The sequence below is a fragment of the Danio rerio genome, chromosome 17 (assembly GCF_052040795.2).
Source record: "Danio rerio strain M-AB ecotype USA chromosome 17, GRCz13ab, whole genome shotgun sequence".
NCBI lineage: Eukaryota > Metazoa > Chordata > Actinopteri > Cypriniformes > Danionidae > Danio > Danio rerio.
The window spans coordinates 8425001-8446839 of record NC_141037.1 but is presented as its reverse complement, the minus strand read 5'-3'; the positions used below and the strand labels follow the sequence as shown (position 1 = coordinate 8446839).

The 21839-nt window shown below is 37.4% G+C and overlaps 1 protein-coding gene and 1 long non-coding RNA gene across 3 annotated transcripts in view; one reads left to right on the top strand and one right to left on the bottom strand.

Moving 5' to 3' along the window:
• Positions 1–21839, top strand: part of grm1b (glutamate receptor, metabotropic 1b) — a 61505-nt gene that overhangs the window by 9423 nt on the left and 30243 nt on the right. For both annotated transcript variants that reach the window (NM_001302252.3, XM_087288393.1), the window contains 2 exon segments: positions 5161–5410; positions 19542–19777. In NM_001302252.3, coding sequence (NP_001289181.3) covers positions 5161–5410; positions 19542–19777 — 486 coding nt within the window.
• LOC147833009 (uncharacterized) lies at positions 3239–7106 on the bottom strand. Its single transcript, XR_015513060.1, has 3 exons — positions 5501–7106; positions 4449–5448; positions 3239–4329 (listed from the first exon to the last, which is right to left on the bottom strand). It is a non-coding gene; the product is annotated as an uncharacterized LOC147833009 (long non-coding RNA).

Sequence of the window (21839 nt, the reverse complement as noted above, 5' to 3'; positions counted from 1 at the left end):
GGAAAAATGCTATTCTTAGAGTTTTGGTCTTGCTTTAGTCGTAATATTGAAACATTCTTAAATCAAAGCACTAAGCCACCGTGCTGTCCCACAGTTTATTTTCTGAATTTGAATTCCAATTGTTCTCCATCCTACTGGCTTCTAAGTGAAACGTTTAATTCAAGCTACTAGATCTGATTACAAATCACAGGAATCTTTGCAGGGTCAGAACTGGTTCATGATGGCTGTCTGGCTTTTTAATCACCACATCATGATCAGGAGATTGATATTGGTTTCATATCGAGCACAGCGCATTATTACAAATACGACTCAAAATCTGTGATTAAAAACGAACACTGTAATCTTCTTAACAGCGTTTGAAAGCACAATCGGGGTCATAAGCTGAGCTCTCATTATCATTCATTGAAGTAAATGTCTGTTTGTGTGTACAAGTTGTATTCATCTCATTGTGCAGCCCAAATGTCCCCACAATTATAGCAATACCAGTAGATTTTGACTTGTTAATATTTGTCAAGGCGTCACGGTGGTGCAGTGGGTAGCACGATCGCCTAACAACAAGAAATTTGCTGGTTCGAGCTCCAGCTGGGTCAGTTGGCTTTTCTGTGAGGAGTTTGCATGTTCTCCTCATGTTGGCGTAGGTTTCGTGCAGGTGCTCCGGTTTCCCTCACAAGTCCAAAAACATGTGCTATGGATGAATTGAATAAACTAAATTGACCGTAGTGTATGTGTGTAAATGCAAGAGTGTATGGGTGTTTTCTAGTACTGTGTTGCTGCTGGAAGGACATCTGCTGCGTAAAACATATGCTAGATAAGTTGGCGGTTCATTCCGCTGTGGCGACCTCAGATCAATAAAGGGACTAAGCAGAAAAGAAAAAGAATAAATTATTATTTGTCAATGCAAAATGCAGATTGTTTTCTTTTATGGTTGGGGTATGGGGATAGTTTGTACTGTTTGTACCAGTGGGGGACTTGTGTTTGGCGTGATTTGTTGCTATTTTCAGACCAGCGCAACCCTAATTTTCACGTTTACGCTGTTTAAATAGCAAATCCATTTGCGCCACTTTGTAGACTCATGGGTGTGCTGATCTATAACGTATCGAGGCGTGTTGCTATTTTGAAGAACTGAAATAAACTGCACCCCTGACCAAAAAAAAGCAGGTCTAAAGTCCAGCGCAGAGTGCGTTAGTTATGTGCCTATGTGGGTTTAAACGCGTACACATTGCTTAATACACACAGGATGTACAGCAATACATAAATATCTTTACATATGAAAAATATTAAAGGATTTAAATATTATAAAAATTATTATTTTTACATAAACATAAAAACCACTGCCTCCATGCCTTATCTCGTGGGGCTTTTTTTAGTTTATTCATGACAATTTGCATTTGTATAATGTTTTTAATATTAGCAGTATTATTTATTTTATGCATATTTAAATTTGTTTTAATAAAAACAGGTTTAGATTTGTCCACCTGTTGGGTTTTGGACCATATGGGGCATAAGAATAGGACGTGTGTTTGGAAATAACTCAGTTGGTTTACCACACTTCATTGATATTGTTCATTGATTCGTTTGCTAAAAATTAAAACTGAATTCATAAATAATTTTGAAACAAATCTTTCCACTTAACAAACCAAATTAAATATGTAGGCTAATGGATGTCTTCAGTGGAGTGAGTGTAACACTATTTCCTTATCCACAAAAGTAAAGGATTAAAGTAAAGGTTAAAAGTAAAGTAAAGAGGCCGAATGGAGGAGGCTCATTCTTTATTCTTGTGCTGCAGATGGTCTGTTTGACTGTTTTCTCGCTAGAGAAGCGTTCAGTTTTTACACTTACAAAGTCTGCCATGTAAAATGGGAACGGGAAATGAGACTCTGATTGGTTTAATACATGTTATGTTAAAAACACACCCACAACACATTAAGAGAATAAGCTCAATCCTGTTACACCATGCGCTGGGGTTTAGAGCGGATTTTTCCATCTTTAAAATAGCAAAAGTGGATTCAGACATGCCCTTAATGCTTAATGTTTAGTGCCCCACGCTTTAGACTTTGAGCCTAGATCATTAAAATAGAGCCCATTTCGTCAGGCCACCGAAGCTGTGGTGATCGGTAACCAATTTCAATTTCATGATTTATCATTAGGCCACCGGGAAACATCCCGGTGCTCCCTATGTCCAATCTGCCCCTGGTTTTTACAGTACAAAAATGATTACATCTATGGGATGTCCCCGTAAGGATAGCTGTACAAATGTGTGTATGTGTGGATGAACTTGGATTTACTGTACTTTCCTTACTGTACGACTTCAGCACTCTTTACAATCCTCATCCTACAAAACTTTACCAGTAAAGCACTGGTTTGTTTAATCCAACTGAGAAACAGTTGTAGCCAGGGCTGTTACCAGCAATTTCGGGCCACGAAGATGCATGGAATTAAAACAACACAACTCTTGAGGTTTTTTGGGACAGCTTAATTGTTTTATGTTCAATCCACTTTAATTAAAAACTAATCAGTTAACTTAGTTCCTTCATGTTGTCCTAACACCACTGAATTTTGTGGAACCCAGCATTTGTTACAGCGTGGGATATTCTGACGTTCTGGCCAGCCTGTATTTCACTCAACTCAATGCGTGATGGCTCTTGTCCTCAGAAACATTCACACAATATGACAGTGCTTGTTTTTTAAATCCAAACAGACACATATATGAATAATTCACTGAAAACCGTGAGTCACTGTTCTCTTTGCCATCTCTGATGTTGTCAGGCTGCTTTTCTTTACATTAATTCTGTTTTAGGCCGACTGTTTGAATGCATCCGCTCTCCCCCGAGTTTAGTGGCTTGGAATGATCTGATTGCAAAAACCGAAGTAAAATCAGGTCATGTGCACTGTAAAACCTGAGACATTCAGTAACGTTAACAAAAGCATGTGTTAATGTATCTATCAAACACAGGGGGGGGTTATACACTAGTATGAATATAGTAAGAAATAATGTAGTGAATTCAATCTTAAAGGTTTAATTTCCCCCGAAAAATGACAATTCTGGTATTAATTACTCACCTTCATGTTCTTCCAATTCACTGAGGCCTTCATTCATCTTGCAAAATAATAGAATTTAGATGAAACCTGAGGGCTCCCTCATCCTTTATAGCAGGCCCCCATAGCAAAATTTCTCCGGCCCAGATCACCATCAGCATTTGCTTGGCCCACATGCCGCAGTGAATTACGATACATGACTGGACCAAATCTGGCTTCCAGACAAGGGCCAAACACTGACCATATCTGGGCCAAGTCTCAGCCAAGTTAATAACCCATAACTGGGCCTGAACTGGGCCAGATAGGTTGGTGTGTTACGACTGCAATGTTTTTTTATTAACCATTTCGCTTTATGGCTGTGCTTTTTCTTGAAATGACCTGATGGATAGAATTTTTGATAGATTAATTTTATCTTTATTTAAAAAAATGTTTTATGTATTCGAGATCAAGATAGACCAAACTTACGTGGCCCACATATAAATTTTTAACATCTGGGCCAAATACTACATTTGATGTCTGGCCCAAGTCTTGAGTGCCGCCTGTAAGGTGCCAGTGCCAGATGAATGCCTGCTGTGCCAGCTTTATGCCAAATCTGGGCCAGAATACTGTGCTACCTGAAGGGGTTCCCAAACTTTTCACCCCGCGACCCCCAAAATGACAATGCCAGTAACTCGGGACCCCCAATATCCTCTGAGGTAGTTATAAATACAGAAACCTTGCATGCAATGGCGCACACACACCAATAGTCCCAAGTCTATTCTCTGTTTAAATTTTTTATGTATGTCAGTGCTGTAAATGGGCCAGAAAGTTTAACCTGGTGTTATAACATCAATCTGCTGCATCTGACGCTCATGCTGTGTCTTTAATATAATGCAATCACCCTAGGGGCCGCAATCCAATTAAAGTAGTAACTATAAGCTACTATAGTAGCTACATAGTAAATAGTAACTATAAACGACTATTTTTTCTCTTCATTAGGTTATGGATAAAATATGGTAATTCTCATTGTTTAATATACATAAGTAGATTTTTGTAAATCACCAGGCGACCCCCCCCCCTTCATTGTCCCGCAACCCTCTCTTTGAGAACCACTGCTCTATAGCAGGGATCATCAAACTTGTTCCTGGAGGTCTGGTGTCCTGCAGATTTTAGCTCCAACCCTAATCAAACACACCTGAACATTCTAATCAAGGTCTTACTAGGTATAATTGAAACACCGAGGCAGGTGTGCTGAGCCAAGTTGGAGCTAAACCTTGCAGGTCACCGGACTTCCAGGAACGAGATTGGTGAGCTCTGCACTTTAGTTTTTTGAATGATGTTGGAATATCAAGCAAATTCCATGCGTGTTCAATAAGAAAAGGTCTGGAGAGGGTTTTCTTCAATGCCAAAAATATTAGTAATTTATTGGATACAAATTAATAATTCAATGACAGAGCTCTGGGTTACGTTACCCCCATGCAATACAAGAATTACATTCTGGAGGTTCGCAACTAACTTACATTTCCTGACTCCATCATATATACACAACTGATAATAACAGGTGGAGTTTTGGTTTAACTTCACTGATAAGTTATTCTGCAGTCCCTTGGCTCTTTGTAACCCCTAGACATACTTCCTCTTTCTGCAACCCTTCTCTGTATACCAGAACTGAACAATTACGTGCATCTTTAATATATTTCATAACTTCTACAAAGATCATGCTCCTTGTGACATGTCCAGACAGCAGTCTGGAACAAACCTAAATTTATTATTATTCTGCTTTTCCACTAGTCAGCACTTTTTCTAAAAAGTATGCAGCACAGTAGAAAAGAGGAAATGTGTCTGGTCAAGATGTGTTATAATACAATAGAAAAGATTGATTAATCTGTTGTTAGTCTAAAACATTTTTCTAATAAACAATAAAGACACAAAAAGTAATAAAAATGAATTCCTTTTTTCTACAATGACAGTTTTGTTTTTGTTCTGTTGAACAAAAGATGATATATTGAAGACTGTGCAAAGCCATTGACTTCTATAGTATATGTCTTCTCCACTTTGGAAGTCAACGTTTTAACATTCTTCAAAATATCTTCTTTTGTGTTGGGCTCTGATGCTGATGTTCTTGTGTTGGATATTGGTGTTCAGGAAACTACGGTGAGAGTGGGATGGAGGCCTTTAAGGAGCTGGCATCTCAGGAGGGTCTCTGTATCGCCCACTCCGACAAGATCTACAGTAACGCCGGTGAGAAACACTTTGACCGGCTGCTCAGGAAACTACGGGAGCGTCTGCCCAAAGCTCGTGTAGTGGTGTGTTTCTGCGAGGGAATGACAGTTCGTGGACTCCTCATGGCCATGAGACGCCTCGGGGTAGCTGGAGAATTCCTCCTCATCGGCAGGTAACTCTGGGTTTACTTTATCATCAGATAAAATGACCCTTGGGGAATATAAACAACCCAGGCTCTTTGGAAATATGTACCCAGGGATACATTATTAAGAACCAAAAATATTGGGCCATGTCTTTGAGCAGTTTTTGGTTTCACAAGTCCACTAGAGGGCGATGTGTAAATTTTTGACAATCTCAAATACACTGTAAAAATGGTCCTTCACTTATTCAATTTAATTTAATTAAATTCATTTTTATTTCTATACCACTTTTACAGTGTAGATTGTGTCAAAGCAGCTTCACATAGAAGATTATAGTGAATTAAAACAGTGTCAATTAGCAGTTTTCTGTAGTTAGTGATTCATGTTTTTATTTATTTTTTTCTCATTAATTTACGTTTGAATTAAATGAATTGCAGTATGGGACCCTGATCTTTCTTCCAAAAACAATCAACCTTAAAAAAAAACACTGACTGTTGACATTTTTGCCGGTTTATTAAAAAAAGAAAAACTGAAATATCACGTTGTCCTAAGTATTCAGACCCTTTGCTGTGACACTCACATATTTAACTCAGGTGCTGTCCATTTATTCTGGTCATCCTTGAGATAGTTCTACATAGGGCTGCTTGATTTTGGGAAAAATCATAATCACGATTATTTTGGTCATAACTGTAATCACGATTATTCAAAACGATTATCTGTTAAAGTCAAAATTATTAGCCTCCTGAGAATTTTTTTTTAAATAAATATTTCCCAAATCATGTTTAACAAAGCAAGGAATTTTCACATTATTCCCTATAATATTTTTTTCTTCTAGAGAAAGGCTCATTTGTTTTTTTAATTTCGGCTAGAATAAAAGCAGTTTTAAATATTTTGAAAGCCATTTTAAGGTCAATATTATTAGCCCCCTTAAGCAATAAATATTTTTGATTGTCTGCAGAAGAATCTACTGTTATACAATGGCTTGCCTAATTACCCTAATTAAGTCTTTAAATCGCAGTTTGAATCTGAATGCTTGTATTTTGAAAATAGTCTAATATTATGTGCTGTTATCATAGCAAAGATGAAAGAAATCAGTTATTAGAAATTAGTTGTTAAAACTATTATGTTCAGAAATAAGTTGAAAAAAATCATCTTTCCATTAAACATAATTTGGGGAGGAAAAGGGTTGCTAATATTCAGGAGGGCTAATAATTCTGACTTGAACTGCATATATACAGTTATTTTTCACCCTGCAAAGGAAAGAGAAATAAATACAATAGAATAAAAATATGAAACAAACTGTGCTTTCAGCATCTTCACTATAAGAAAAAAACTTTAGCTACAAAAGTCCATCAGTCAAGAGCAGTGAGGGATTTTCTTATTTTGTTGTTTGATTAATAATCATAAAAACAGGCAGCAGCAGGAATATTGCGCGCGGTCACTTTAATGATTTCTCTTTCACGTCTTTTGATTTTCAACTCGTATATTTTTTACAAAAATGGGTAAATATGAAAAATCACTAAACACTGCGTTTTGACACCTATTTGACCATTAAAGCGCTCACGTTAAGATGACTTTAGATGTGTGCACTGACTGCGCTCTGCTCGTCTCAGTGTGCGAATGAGACCGCATGCTTCTGTGTGTGCGCGTCCAACACAATCTCACGGCAATTCGTAACTTTTTGATTTAGTGGCTAATTCGTATGAATTCGTATGATCTAATTCGTACAATTTAGTATGATTTGCTCATCCCCCAATGACGGTCCGGTTTAGGGGTGGGGTTAGGTGCCACGCCTCCTTTATAAAATCGTACATTTTCGTATGACTGAACTCGTACAAATTAGCCACTAAACTGGCAAAACGTAAAATACTTACGTTTTCTCGTGAGATCAGGCTGGCGCATCGCACACACATAAGCATGCGGTCTTTCGCGCTGCTAAGTTAATAATCGTGTATCTCGATTAATGGTTTTTCATATTCGTTAGAAGCTAAAATCGAAATTGAAATCGGATTTTCGATTATTTGCACAGCCCTAGTTCTACACCTTCATTTCAGTCCAGCTGTGTTTGATTATACTGATTGGACTTAATTAGGAAAGCCCCACACTACTCTATATAAGACCTTACAACTCACAATACATGTCAGAGCAAATAAAAATCATGAGGTCAAAGGAACTGCCTAAGGAGCTCAGAGACAGAATTGTGGCAAAGCAAAACTGGCCAAGCTTACAAATATAATATTTGTAATATATGTAATATAATATAATGTAATATTACAATTTAATATTTCAGGGGGTTTTTAGGTAAATCTGCAAAAATATCAACAAGCCTGCGTTTTCTGTCAATAATGAGTGCTGTGTGTACATTATTGAGGGAAAAAATAACTTCAATGTTTTAAGCAAGTGGCTACAATATAACAGAGTGAAAAATGTAAGGGGGTCTGAATACTACCCATACTCACTGTATATAATAGTTTTAGGAAGCACCAGATGAATCAGAGGTATTCCACTTAGAAATGGTCATTATTTCATGATGCGGCAGGACTTATTAATGAGACATTAACATGATTTATGAGTGTTCGTTTGGTTATTTTCCTCAGTAGAACTCGGTCTTGTTGGCGTAAAGTATTTTATACCTCTGTCTTGCTGCCAGTGCAGTCTCTGTGGACTGAAAAGAGGAACATCATCTGGTCTAGGATGCTCTATTTTGGGTCAAGGAGACTTTAAACCAGTATACTTTAGTAACTTAGGCACACAGCTATGGAAAAAAAAATCACTTGAAGATTGCAAATAAAACATACTCCAAGTACAAATGCTCTACAATATAGTTCATATATTTATTGAGTAAACTGGTAAAAAAAACAATTTGAAGCAAGTTTTACAAACATTTTGACATGGTTAGCACGAGGTAAGCAGCCGCTTAGGGAATTAGGGGGCCCCGACCAACGCCAAGAAGCCTTTATTAATCAAATAGCTCTTTTATAAATTTTCTAATATATATTGTAAAATTTGTATGTAACCGTTTAACAATATTACTTCTTCTCTTCAAAACCTTGGGTCCCCGTAAACAGTGGAACATTCATTTCATACCTCACATGCACGAGGTGTGAGTGGTTCAAAGACACTGCCGATCTGCCAGCGATCAGAGTAAAGAGGTGGAGGTCTGAGAACATTTGGGAAAGTAAAAAAAATTGGAAATAGGACAAATGCAGATCATCTGTGATTCTGCTTTCTGACTGTAACACCTGTCAGATGATGAGCGCTGTGAGCTTGTTAAGAGAGAGATTGTTTAAATAAAAGAAAATTTCCCAGTATAAAAAATTCACACTGTGAATTCTCGCTGTGGATTCACAAACAGCATTTATTCTATTCCTATGAAAAATGATGAAAAGATGAGTTTGATTGATTGCGAATTAAATTAGTTTGAATGTTTTTGTTTTTATTAAAATTAAAATCTAATCACAGAAATGGCTAATTAACTGTACAAAGTTAGTTTGTAAACTTATTTTTATTTGTGTATTTATTACATGTAATTTTACATTAAGGAGATAATGGGCTCTATTTTAACGATCTTGGGGCAAAATCTAAAGCGCAGGGCACAAAAGCTTTTAGGGTGTGTCTGAATTCACTTTTGCTATTTTAAGGATACTTTTGCTATTTCAGAGTCTCATCTCCCATTCCCTTTTAGAGTGAGTTGCGTCACGCCATGGCGCGTTTGCTATTTACATGGCGGACTTTGTAAGTGTAAAAGCTGAACGCTTCAATAGCAAGAAAACAGTTAAACAGAGCATCTGCAGCACGAGGATAAAGAACGAGCCTTCTCCATTCAGCCTCTTTACTTTCTCTTTCCCTCTTTAACAATTAAATGAACAAGAATAACGAAGTGTGGTCCCCTTCAGCCAATCATGGTCAACATAATGTTGGAATATAAATAGTTATATCCAAACACACGTCCTATGCCCCATATGGTGTAAAACCTGACAGGTGGACAAATCTAAGCTTGTTTTTAATAAAACAAATATAAATATGCAAAAATTAAATGAAAATTATACAAATGAAAATTGTCATGAATAAACTGAAAAAGCCCCCCCGAGATGAGGCATGAAGGCGGTGGTTTTTATATTTATGTAGAAAATAATAACTTCTGTATCATTTTAATACTTTAATTCTTTTTCATATGTAAAAATATTTGTGTATTGCTGTACATCCTGTGTGTATTAAGCAATGTGTAAGCGTTTAAGGCAGACCGACTTTAGTCCTGCCTTTAGCTGGTCAATGGCGCAGTGTATTTCAGTTCCTGAAAACTGCAACACAGCAACAATGCGCCTAACACAGACTGGAACACACATTTCTAGACCGGCACACCCATAAGTCCACAAAGTGGCGAAAATGCGTTTGTTATTTAAACAACGTGGCGCAAAACGTGAAAATTAGGGTTGTGCTGGACTGAAAATAGCAATGAATCGCAGCAAACATGGCTTGCGCCTTATTGCACTGGGTGTATGATAGGGCCCACTGGCTCCTTAAAATATTACAATATATTAAATATACTTGAAATATATATTTAACACGCAGTTTAATGCACAAAAAAAAAAAACATAATCTATGAAAAAAATAATATCTATAGAGAAACGGAATGTTTTGAAGGACCCCATACCTGGAATTGCTTATTGAACTCCAAATGAACCACAAAAGCAGATCATAAACAATAATAGCAAATAAATTTAACATACAGATCATAAAATCATTTAACATACAAGTAAACACACAGCAATTCATCACATTCTAATTTAAAATATAAAATGATCATTTACGGGTGACGCAGTAGCTTAGTAGGTAGTGCTGTCGCCTCACAGCAAGAAGGTCGCTGGTTCGATCCTTGGCTTAGTTGGTATTTCTGTGTGGAGTTTGCATGTTCTCCCTGCGTTCGTGTGGGTTTCCCCGGGTACTCCGGTTTCCCCCACAGTACAAAGACATGCGGTACAGGTGAATTGGGTAAGCTAAAATTGTCCGTAGTGTATGAGTGTGTGTGTGAATGTGTGTGTGGATGTTTCCCAGAGATGGGTTGCGGCTGGAAGAGCATCCGCTGCGTAAAAATGTCTTGGATAAGTTGGCGGTTCATTCCACTGTGACGACCCTTGATTAATAAAGGGGCTAAGCCGACAAGAAAATGAATAAATTATCATTTACAAATTTTATTTTTCATAAAATAACCAAAAAAAAAAGTAAAAAAAAACTAATAATACAATTTTTTATTATGACACACATAAAAACAGTCTGCAGAAACACTTGGATTTACATTCTCCCTTTGTATGTGCCATCAGAGGGGGAAAGCCCCGCCCATTAATGACCATCTCTCCCTCATTAGCATAGAACGTTAGTCTTGTTTTTGAAACTGCCACTATGCTGACACATAGGCATTTGTAGCTCCACCCTCTTTTGAAAAGAGCACAATCTCATTTGAATTTAAAGCGACAGTCACCAAAACAGCACAATTAGGATCAAAGCCTTAATGGGGCAGTTTCAAAAACATATAAAACTTCATCTCTGTGGTATTTTGGGCAGAAACCTCACACTCTAGGGACATAGGAAACTTATTTTACGTCTTGTAAAGTAAAAGTGGCATAATAGGTTCCCTTTACCTTAAATTAAGCCCTGTTCAGTGGCTGAAGTTTGAAAATCGCTGGATTATGGCCTTCCTGTGTCAGGGTTCTGCCACTTTGGTCTTGTAAATTCTTGTTTTGGTGGCAGAGCTCTGACACTACTCCATGTCTGGTCCTGTTTCTGTCTCTGTGTGCGCGCGCGCCGTCGTGGGTGTACGCAGAGTGTGCGCGCTGCCACTTGATGTGGCCGCGCACGCTCTGCGTCCCTCAGACGCGCGCGCTCTTGTACTAGTGTTTGTGTTTGACCTGTCAGCAGCGCGCTGCTTTATTCTCGGCGCCTCCGTCTAGTTGGTTTCAGTTTTGGTTGGCGCTGAGATGAAGCATGCGCGTTGCTTATGTGTGAGCGCACGGTAAGGTGTTTATCTATCGTGTGCTCGTGTCTTGCGTCTCTTGTCAAAGCACGTGGCTCTGTGTTTACATTGTGGTCACGTGCTTTTGTCGTGTGCTTCAGTGTTGTGTTTGTTGTCATGAACATGCAGTTAATGAGTTCTCTCATTGGCTGCGTGTTCTTGTCCTGTTAAGTGAGCGCATGGCTTGTGTTGTCTCTGTGTCATGCGCTCTCCCGTCTATTGTCTTGTCCCACCCTCCTTGTTAACCCATTATTAGTTAATTGTGTTCACCTGTTTGTGTGTTAATTTTCTACAGTTTATATACCCCTCACATTTGCTGTCCTGTGCCAGTTCGTCATCACATGTTGTTGTTTAAACCCTTGTCTTGTCATGTTTCCAGTTATCATCGTTGCCAGCCTGCCCAGTCCTGTTTGTATGTATTTGTTTTGTTAATGTTTTCCCCCTCAGGGTAGTTTATTTTGCATTTTATTTTATTTGTATTATTTAATAAATTCCCATTATTCCTGCACTTGAGTCCTCGCTCCTTTTTCCCCATTTCCCATCACCAACCCTGACATCCTGTGGTTGATTCGAAGCTGTGTTCAGAATGAAAAACACAATGCTCATCAGCTGCTCATGGTAAATTGTTGTCATCTGTGAAGTATGAAGTGTCAACTAATAATAGTCAGTGTTTGGCATTGTGCCGGGAAGATGCTGAGAGGCAGATGGTGCTGATGATGCCACGACCACAGAAAGACACCTTCATTATGAGCTCAAGCAACACAGATGAACTGGGAATTCAAAACATCGTCTGCTTGATAAAGACTTAAAATACTGATATGAATAAAAAAGCAGATTATACATTGCAAAAGCAGCTAGTTGCACTAATAGTTATTTGCATGTTATAAGCATTTCCTATTATTATTGTTTCAGATATTGTGGTGTTAAACCAGTGGTGGGCAAACTTTTTTGACCTGAGGGCCACGTCTAGTTTTGCAAACCAAGTGAAGGGCCACATGTCAAATCTTTCAGAAAATTACTTTTATTTATAGTGGCAGTATGCATGAAACATGTAATATCAGACAGAAGCATGTCACATTAACACAAAACAGATTTTTTTAATATAATATTAAGTCAAATTTACTTGCACTGCTATTTATATTTACTTATCAATCATCATAAAACAATAAAACAATCCCTTATAAAACATAATAATAATTATACTAATAATAATGTCATAATTTTTAATGGAGAATAGAAAAGATTGTCTGATAGAAAGAATCTCTTATTAACACATTAAATATAATTCTTAAAGTTTACTATTGAGTCAAATTTACAATAATCTAATTTGCACTGCCTTTAGTATATATACTGATCAATCATCATAAAACTTAAACCACAAATCTTTGATAACAGAACGTTTTAAAGTGGATGTGTGCATGAAAAATATGCTATGACAGAAATTAACACATTTAACCAGCAATTATTATATAATTTGAGTCAAATTCACAACAATCTCATTTGGGCTTATATTAATCTGCTCATATCAATCATAAAACTACGAGATAAAGCGGAAGAAGAATCTTAGTCTTTGTTACTCCAAGTCATGTTTTTATGAGCGTGTTAATGTGAACAATGAGCCTGGTTCCCTCTCTTTACAAGGGTGTCAAAGTCTGGAGTCTACTACAGCAAAAACGCAAGGCGTAGGCTTATCAGGCGGTTAAAACACGAGGTGCGCAGGGCGCATAAGCAGCGCGCAAAACCCTCGCGGCCGTTAGAAAACCATTCAAAAGAGGTGCCTCTTAACGCTTAAAGCACTTTCAGTGTGATCAGCCTCTTAGGTTGTAGTCTTCGAAAACAGCAATACTTTCTTGGCGTATTAGATATACCGCTTTCTGTCCGATATTGGTGAAGAAGTATTTTGTTGTCCATTCTTCCTTAAACACACGTCATTCAGTTAATTTGTCTTTTTTTTTTGGCCGACTCATTTTCAGTTATTAACGGTCGACTGCATTTTAATATCCGAAAGTGTTTTCTAATTCTACTGGTTGCACTAACCGCGTGCAATGCTGCCATCAAATGGCGTTCACTGGTACTGCATCATTAATTTACTAATTCTGAACCAAACCCTTACGCCTGTTTCACACCGCAAGCGTCAGCGGCGCGTGAGCAGAGCGTGAGCAGCGCGTATGTCGAGCAGTAGCAGCACGCAGGCGTTTGCCTTTCACACCAGCTGCGTCTGCAGCGCGCAGCTCTTCGGCAGCTGCTGCAGAGATCAACCTATCTCTGTCTATTATATCTAGTTATCCATGTCTCTCTATATACAAATACACTTTTTAAACTTTTCATCTGCACCAAAGCCCCCCTATGCTGTTTCTTTAACCTGCAAATGTTTATTTTACAAATTTTATAATCAAATAGTACTGTATGCTTCTCAAGCTAACTTATATGAGAAGTGTCTACAGTCAGAAGACAATCGCCTGTGATATCGTGTCATTTGTTTTTTGATTATCAGGTTGCTGTAGACCTAGTTATAATCATATTTATACAATATAGTTATAATGATATTTATACATGATCAAACTAGTGTTACTTTCTCCGCTTCAGTGATGTCCAGCGGCAGAATAACAGCTTGTTAATTCATGCTCGTGCAGATGATGAGACGGACAAAAGTAACCAATTCATGCCATTCTTTTACTTATTTTCGTGTTGTCAGATTCACAGTGCAAACAGTTCCCGGTAGGAATAACTCGAGTGAACAGAAAACAAAGCCGATTAAAACTTTCTTGCTCTGCTCAGCTGCACAGAACACAGCGAGCTCACATAATCCAGCATGCGTGTCGAACTACACTACCCACAATACACTTCGCTATGGACTACAAATCCCGTAAATATTCTATTTCCCCTCTCCTACAACACTAGCATGCAACTTAAGCAAAACTGATACTTAAATTGTTTTACATTTGGTTTTGTAGTTCAGCCCTAAATAAATGTTTGTTGCCGTTTTTAATCGTTTTAAGTTCATTTGAATGACTATATATAAACCATTTGACATTATTAACGCATTTATTGGGTAAAATTGCTACTTTTTACTGTCATTCAATGTGTTTTGGTCATTATCAGTGCACTGTCACTTTAATTGAGCGTGAGCAGCGCGTCAAAAATAGACCCAGCGCCGAAACTATCGCTGCACTGCTGCTTCGGCGACGCTCACGCCTCGCTCTGACGCGCTGCTGCTGCGTGCGGTATGAAAGCTCTAATCTGTTAACATGGACGCCGAAAACACACGCGCTGCTCACGCTCTGCTCACGCGCCGCTGACGCTTGCGGTGTGAAACAGGCGTTACTCAGAAGCAGCATTTTTTTAAACTTCCTCGCGGGCCGGATGAAAGTGTGGACTGGAGTTTGCCCACCTCTGTGTTAAACCAATCATCAAATCATGGGATTATTATTTTATTATATATTTGTTTTCAAAAATTAAATACTGAAATATACTGTAAAACATTTATGTGTGGAGTTTGCATGTTCTCCCCGTGTTGGTGTGAGTTTTATTCTTGTGCTCCGGTTTCCCTCACAATCCAAACACATGTGCTATAAGTGAACTGAATAAACTAAATCAGCCGTAGTGTATGTGTGTGTGAATGAGTGTATGGGTGTTTCTCAGTACTGGGTTGCAGCATTAAGGACATCCGCTGTGTAAAACATATGCTGGATAAGTTGGTGATTCATTCCACTGCGGTGACCCCTGATTAATAAAGGTATTGAGCCAAAAAGAAGATGAATGAATAATAATGGGTGACACAGGGGCTCAGTGGTTAGCACTGTCGCCTCACAGCAAGAAGGTCATTGGTTCGAGTCCTGGCTGGGTCAGTTGGCATTTCTGTGTGGAGTTTGCATGTTCTCCCCACAGTAGTGTGGGTTTCCTCCGGGTGCTCCGGTTTTACCCCACAGTCCAAAGACATGCTCTATAGGGGAATTGAATAAACTAAATTGGCCATAGTGTATTTGTGTGAATGAGCGTTTATGGGTGTTTCCCAGTACTGGGTTGCAGCATCCGCTGTGTAAAAAAATATGCTGGAAAACTTGGATTCCACTGTGGTGACCCCTGATGAACAAAGGAACTAAGCTGAAGGAAAATTAATGAATAAATAATAATAATTACTTAATATATAGATATTATTTTCTCAGTGTACATTTTTAGTTTCACCTCTCTTTAAAATAAATGTATAAACTGTATATGAAATATTATCCACACGAAAGTTCTCACATCTCTGGAATCTAATCAAAAAGGGTCTTAAAAATAGAGAAAAAAGAAAGTTTGTTAATAACCTGAATCTAAATACCATCAAAATACTTCCTACATTTTAGGCATGCAAACTTTTGGGGAAGAATGTGAAAAGTGGCTGTTTTCCCCCTTTTCTGAACTGTCACCATTGGAAAATAATGCAACATGGTTTGCTGAAGTCAACAAATATTCCCAGCAGACTTTCCAGCCTCAGTGTAAAAATAAAATAATGATGCTGACATGCTTTCTAAAGTCATTTTTATCACCTCTTACTTCCAAATCTGTATTCACAAAACATTTTGCACTTGGAGTTCTGCTAAAGTTTTTAGCAAAGAGTTTTCGCTTAAAACCTGTTCACAAAGCTGCTGAGATGAATTTATACTAGGGGTTATAGAGAAGTTTTAGAATGAGAGTGAGGGCGGAGTTGATCTCGTTGCTGTAAATGATGTGTGCCTGCTCATTAACTATACGCACAATGATCGGCTGAGGGGGATAACAAGTGTTATCAAAACGTGTAGGCACAGTTTTAAAAATAGCCATGTCAGTAAAGAGTTTAAAAAAAAAACAATTCCACATTTTTCGAGTGCCTTAGACTGACTTTTGATGTTTAAATTAATTAGGCTGTTGTTTTCAAGAAAGGCTAGAAGAAATTTCATGAGGCTCTTTTTTTATATTTGTTTATTAAAAATCTTTAGAAAATATTTTTGGTACATCAAAAAATGGAGGATACAATAAGCTAATCCAGCTAAAAATAGTGCTTAAAATGCCACTTATTGGATTATTTAAACATAACAATTGAATAGAAAATGAGGTTAATAACTGCAAAAAAGTCCTCATTTTGAGAAAAAAGAACCCACCCTTTTTACCAGTCAGGCCTGTGAACTAAACTGAACTTCAACTCTGAAAACTGGACTAACAGTTTCAATTTTTACTATTTTCATTTTTAAATCGAAGCATCTTAAATCCAAGTCAATCATATCTTAGTGATTCATAAAACCGTCAATGAACCATATGAGGTTCATTGTTTATATATAAATCAAATATATAAATATATATATAATCAAAAATATATCCCTTTACTATAAATTACTATAGTATTTTAAATGTGTAACACCTGTTTTTATTGGATTTTATGTTTTAGCTGTTATATACTATAATGTGTTTCTGTTTAGTACAGCATATTATTTACAGTAAATAACTGAACTAAACTATTATGCCTCATATGGTTCATTGACGGTTTTATGAATCACTAAGATACTATTGACTTGGATTTAAGATGCTTTGATTCAAAAATAAAAATTGTAAAAATAGCTTAGATGTAGCTAAGCTACTTTTGCCATGTAGCTTTTAGCTTAGCTTGCTACATTTCCCAGGGGGTAGCTTTAGTGTAGTTAAGCTACATTTTAAGTAGAGTAACTAGTAGCTTAGCTCACTACATTTGTCATGTAGCTTGCCCAACACTGACGTAAAGCTAGTTAGGAGCAGTGCAAAACAATTATGTCTGCAAACCACCAGATATGTACCAAACATTTATTTGTTCTGTAGCTCATCCGCAGCAGCAGCCTCTTGTCCAGTTTGCTGCTAACAGTGATAAGCCAGACCCCATAATGTTACCAAGCACCAGTCATGAGCTCAACACACTAGAATGGGCAGGTAGGATTGTCACTGAGTGAAAATAAGAATTCAAATAATTAATATCAATGAATATTACACCTGCTCAATGAAAATCAGATGATTCACTACATCAATATATCTGGCATAACTTGATCAAAATTCTAAGAAGGGGGGAATAAGATTAAGCCATCAATAGAAAGCAATACTGAGGTGAAAAGACTCTTGCAGATGACAGTGCAATACTTATTTTTTATTCCAAACACACTGGCATAACAGCGCCATTGTGGTCCAGTGGTCAGCAAGTTGCATTATGGCGCTGCTGATCTGAGTTTGAATCTTAATAGTTTTTTTTTTTTTCATTTTAGTGTTAAGCCATAATACTTTTTGGGTTACTTATATAGGTGTACATATTTTATTTGTATTTTTTTTTTTGTGTGTGTGACCAGTGACAGTTACAAAGGTCTGGATATCTATATAGAATTTAGCACTGAATATATATTCAGATATTGCAGGAAATGACATTGTGATGTTTTAAAGAATAGTGTTGGCGATTTAGCTACCCTTTAATGTTCTCACATTTATGAAAAACATTTTAAGTTCTAAAGCAGCTGTTTCCGTAAAAAAGACGTGATCGTGTCATTAGAAACTGAATTGGAAATGACAATATTTTAATATAGTCAGTCGTGATCTGAGGTGGGCCAGTCTAAGGCTTGAAACTCCAGGGCTGAAAAGGAGTCCCACTCCAGCCCTGAGTGCAAATCATCTCAGACTGGTTTCTCGAACAGGAAAATAAGTTCACTGTACTCTAATGGCCTCCACAGTCACCAGGACACAATCCAATAGAGCACCTTTGGGATGTGGTGAAATGGGAGATTTACATCATGGATGCGCAGTAGGAAAATCTGCTGCAACTGCGTGATGTTATGTTAATATGGACCAAAATCTCTGATGATCTCTACCTTGTTAAATCTATGCCATGAAGGATTAAGGCAATTCTGCAGGTAAAAGGGGGTCCAACCAGATACGAGTAAGGTTGTGACGAAGATTTCAGTTTGGGATTTCAGGGACTCCAGGATTTCAGTTTAGATATGGCAGATCCTGATTGGGTGCCTGCTTGCTCACCAGTTGGTTTAAAGTATATAAATAAGACTGTTGTACTAACTTCTGGAGGATGGTGTGGCTACTTTGATGTCCTCATGTCAAGACCATCTCTTTCATTCTGTAACATTATGGTTTCCTTTTGCATTATTTATATCATGTAGTCAAAATTAGTTCTGATTATATCTTCCCTACTGAAAAAAACAGCTTAAACCAGTCTTGGCAGGTTGGTTTTAGAGGGGTTTTGGCCACTTCCAGGCTGGTTTCCAGCCATTTCCAGCCTGGTGTTAGCTGGTCAGGCTGGAAGATGACCAGCTAAAACCAGCTTGACCAGCCTAGCCAGGATGGGAGCCAGCCAAAACCAGCTATGTCCAGCTTAAACCAAGCTGGTCAAGATGGTTTTAGCTGGATTTAGCTGGTCATTTTCCAGCCAGACCAGCTAAAACCAGGCGGTAAATCAGCCTGGAAATGGCCAAAACCCCTCTAAAACCAGGCTGGTCAACCAGCTAAAACCAAGAAGAAAAAAAAAGCCTAGGCTGGTTTAAGCTGGATTTTTCAGCAGGGTTAAGTTCTTTATCTAATTTATTTATCTCTAGACATTTGTTTGTTGCTTGTTCTTTTAGCTCAATGTATAATAAATAAGTTGCGTATAGATCCTTTTGTTGTCTGAGCTGTTTTATGTCGCGACTCAAACGAGGGGGTTGTAACAAAGGTGTACCTAATAAAGTGGCCGGTGAGTGTATGTGTCAAAATAAGATTTGTCACTTAAAATCACTACATTTGCTGAAATTCGAGAAATTTGTGGCCAAATTAAGCCTCAAAATCACCCTGGAGTGGATGAAAACATCCCGAACAGCACACAAGGGTTAAGATGTTTTCTGAGGATGGCCCCAGAGCTAAATGCAATCTTTGGACAAAAAAAAGTGTATTCCTCATTTATTTATTCCTTTCAATACAAAAAAAATGTAAAAGAATAAAACGATATTAATTATAAACCCACGACTGAGCAGTCTAAAGTTGAAATAAATGCCTAATAAAGTGCATGCTGAGTATTGTGTGCTAAAGTAGGTCACAGCACTCCAGCGTTGTGTTATTTGGGCGATGCAGGTGAGAGATAGAAAAGCAAGCTGCTGGTAATTAGGCGAGTAATTAGACTCTTTCTGGCCTGTTTTCTTCAGTGACGGCTGGGCGGACAGAGATGAGGTGGTGGAGGGATATGAAGAAGAGGCTGTGGGCGGCATCACGGTCAAACTGCAGACGGAGGAGGTCACGTCCTTCAATGACTACTTCCTGAAGCTACGGCTCGCCACCAACAATAGAAACCCCTGGTTTGCTGAATTCTGGCAGCATCGCTTCCAGTGCCGCCTCGCCGGACATCCACAAGAAAACACAAATTATAGGAAGAACTGCTCAGGTACGAGGAGAGAGAGAGAGAGAGATAGAGAGAGAGAGAGAGAGAGAGAGAGAGAGAGAGAGATGCTGTATGTGGGTCATTCCTGGTATGCAGTACACTTTCGGCTTCCCATTATAGATGGCCTGATATATTAGATAAAATATTAATGAATTCATACAAGTTAGCTTTCTTTTTGCTGGTCATATTTGTTTAATAATTGTATCTATATAAAGTGAATATACACTCCCTGACAAAAGTCTTGTCGCCTATTCAAGTTTTATGAACAACAAATAATAAGTTGACTTCTAGTTGATCATTTGGTATCAGAAGTGGCTTATATGAAAGGCAAAGGCCTCTAGATTATCCTTTTTTTTTTTACCAAAATAAAATATGTTCATGCCTTGATTTTTTATTATTTAAGGACAATAAGGTCTGACTTTGCTTAGACAAAAGTCATGACTCAAACCACTCATTAATAAAGTCATCTAGAATGGCAAAGAAAGTGTTTTTGACTTCCGGAGTTCATCAAGATTTTTTAGATTCATCTTCAATGCCTCCTCCTTCATCTTACCCCAGACATGCTCAATAATGTTAATGTCTGGTGACTAGGCTGGCCAATCCTGGCGCATCTTGACCTTCTGAGAAGGAACGCTATCCTCTTAGAGAATTTGCCCTCTCCTGTGGTTTGTAATGTAATGGGCAGCACAAGTGTCTTGATACCTCAGGCTGTTGATGTTGTCATCCACTCTGCAGATCTCTCGCACACCACCATACTGAATGTAACCCCAAACCATGATTTTTCCTTCACCTAGCTTGACTGATTTCTGTGAGAATAGGTCTCCAAATAGGTCTTCTGCAGTATTTGTGATGACTGGGATTCAGTTTAACAGATGATTAATGGGAAAAATCTACCTTCTGCCCCTTTTCCAAATGATCAACTAGAAGTCTAGTCTTTCTTTCTTTCTTTCTTTCTTTCTTTCTTTCTTTCTTTCTTTCTTTCTTTCTTTCTTTCTTTCTTTCTTTCTTTCTTTCTTTCTTTCTTTCTTTCTTTCTTTCTTTTTTCTTTCTTTCTTTCTTTCTTTCTTTCTTTCTTTCTTTCTTTCTTTCTTTCCTTCCTTCTTTCTCATGTTAGTATTTTTGAAGGTTTCGGCTTCCCTTCAGAGGTGACCTGATGCATTATAAAGAATATTAACGAATTCATACACTGAAAAAAGATTAATTGGATTTGTAATTTTTTAAGACAGGTAGTTGGAAGCAATTTATAGGGGCTGAATTTAAGCAAACAAATTAAGTAGAACATTACTACATTTATTTTGTTTGTTTAAATTCAGCCCATATAAATAGTTTGCAACCCCTTACCCTAAAAACAAATATTAGTAAATCCAATTAATCTTTTTTTCAGTGTACCTGTGTACCTATTTTAAATGGATAGTTCACCTCCAAATGCAAGTTTTAACACAAAAAAAGATATTTTGAAAAATGCTGCAGCTGCACCCATTGACTTCAATTGTATTATTTTATTTTCTCCTATGAAAGTCAATGGGCAACCAGCATTTTTCATAATATCTTCTTTTGTGTTCAATAGAAGAAAGGCACTTAAAAAGGGTTAAACCCACATGAGGAAGAATAAATTAATCATTTTGTGGTGAACTATCCCTTTAATTGAAAAGCAGTTTGTTTTAGAAATGTTGCAGGTGTCTGTTCATTTTTTTTCTTTTATTAACTTTTGTCAAGTTTTTTTATTTTTCTTTAATTTTGTTGTTTTAAAACAGTTTTATAGTTTTGTTTTAGAAAAATATAAGATTTTTTTGTTTGAGCTTAATTGCAGGTCATATTTGTTTAATATTTTTACTTTAAGTGAATGTCTTTCTTTCTTTCTGTCTTTCTTTCTTTCTTTCTTTCTTTCTTTCTTTCTTTCTTTCTTTCTTTCTTATACTAATAGTTTTGAATGCCAATTTATAACTAAAGTATGCACATCTAAACTATTGACCATTTATTTCCATATAAAATAAAGCACAATTTTGCTGTTTTACAAGTACTGCATTTAGTTAAAACTGAAACAGAAGTTCCTAAAATACACTAT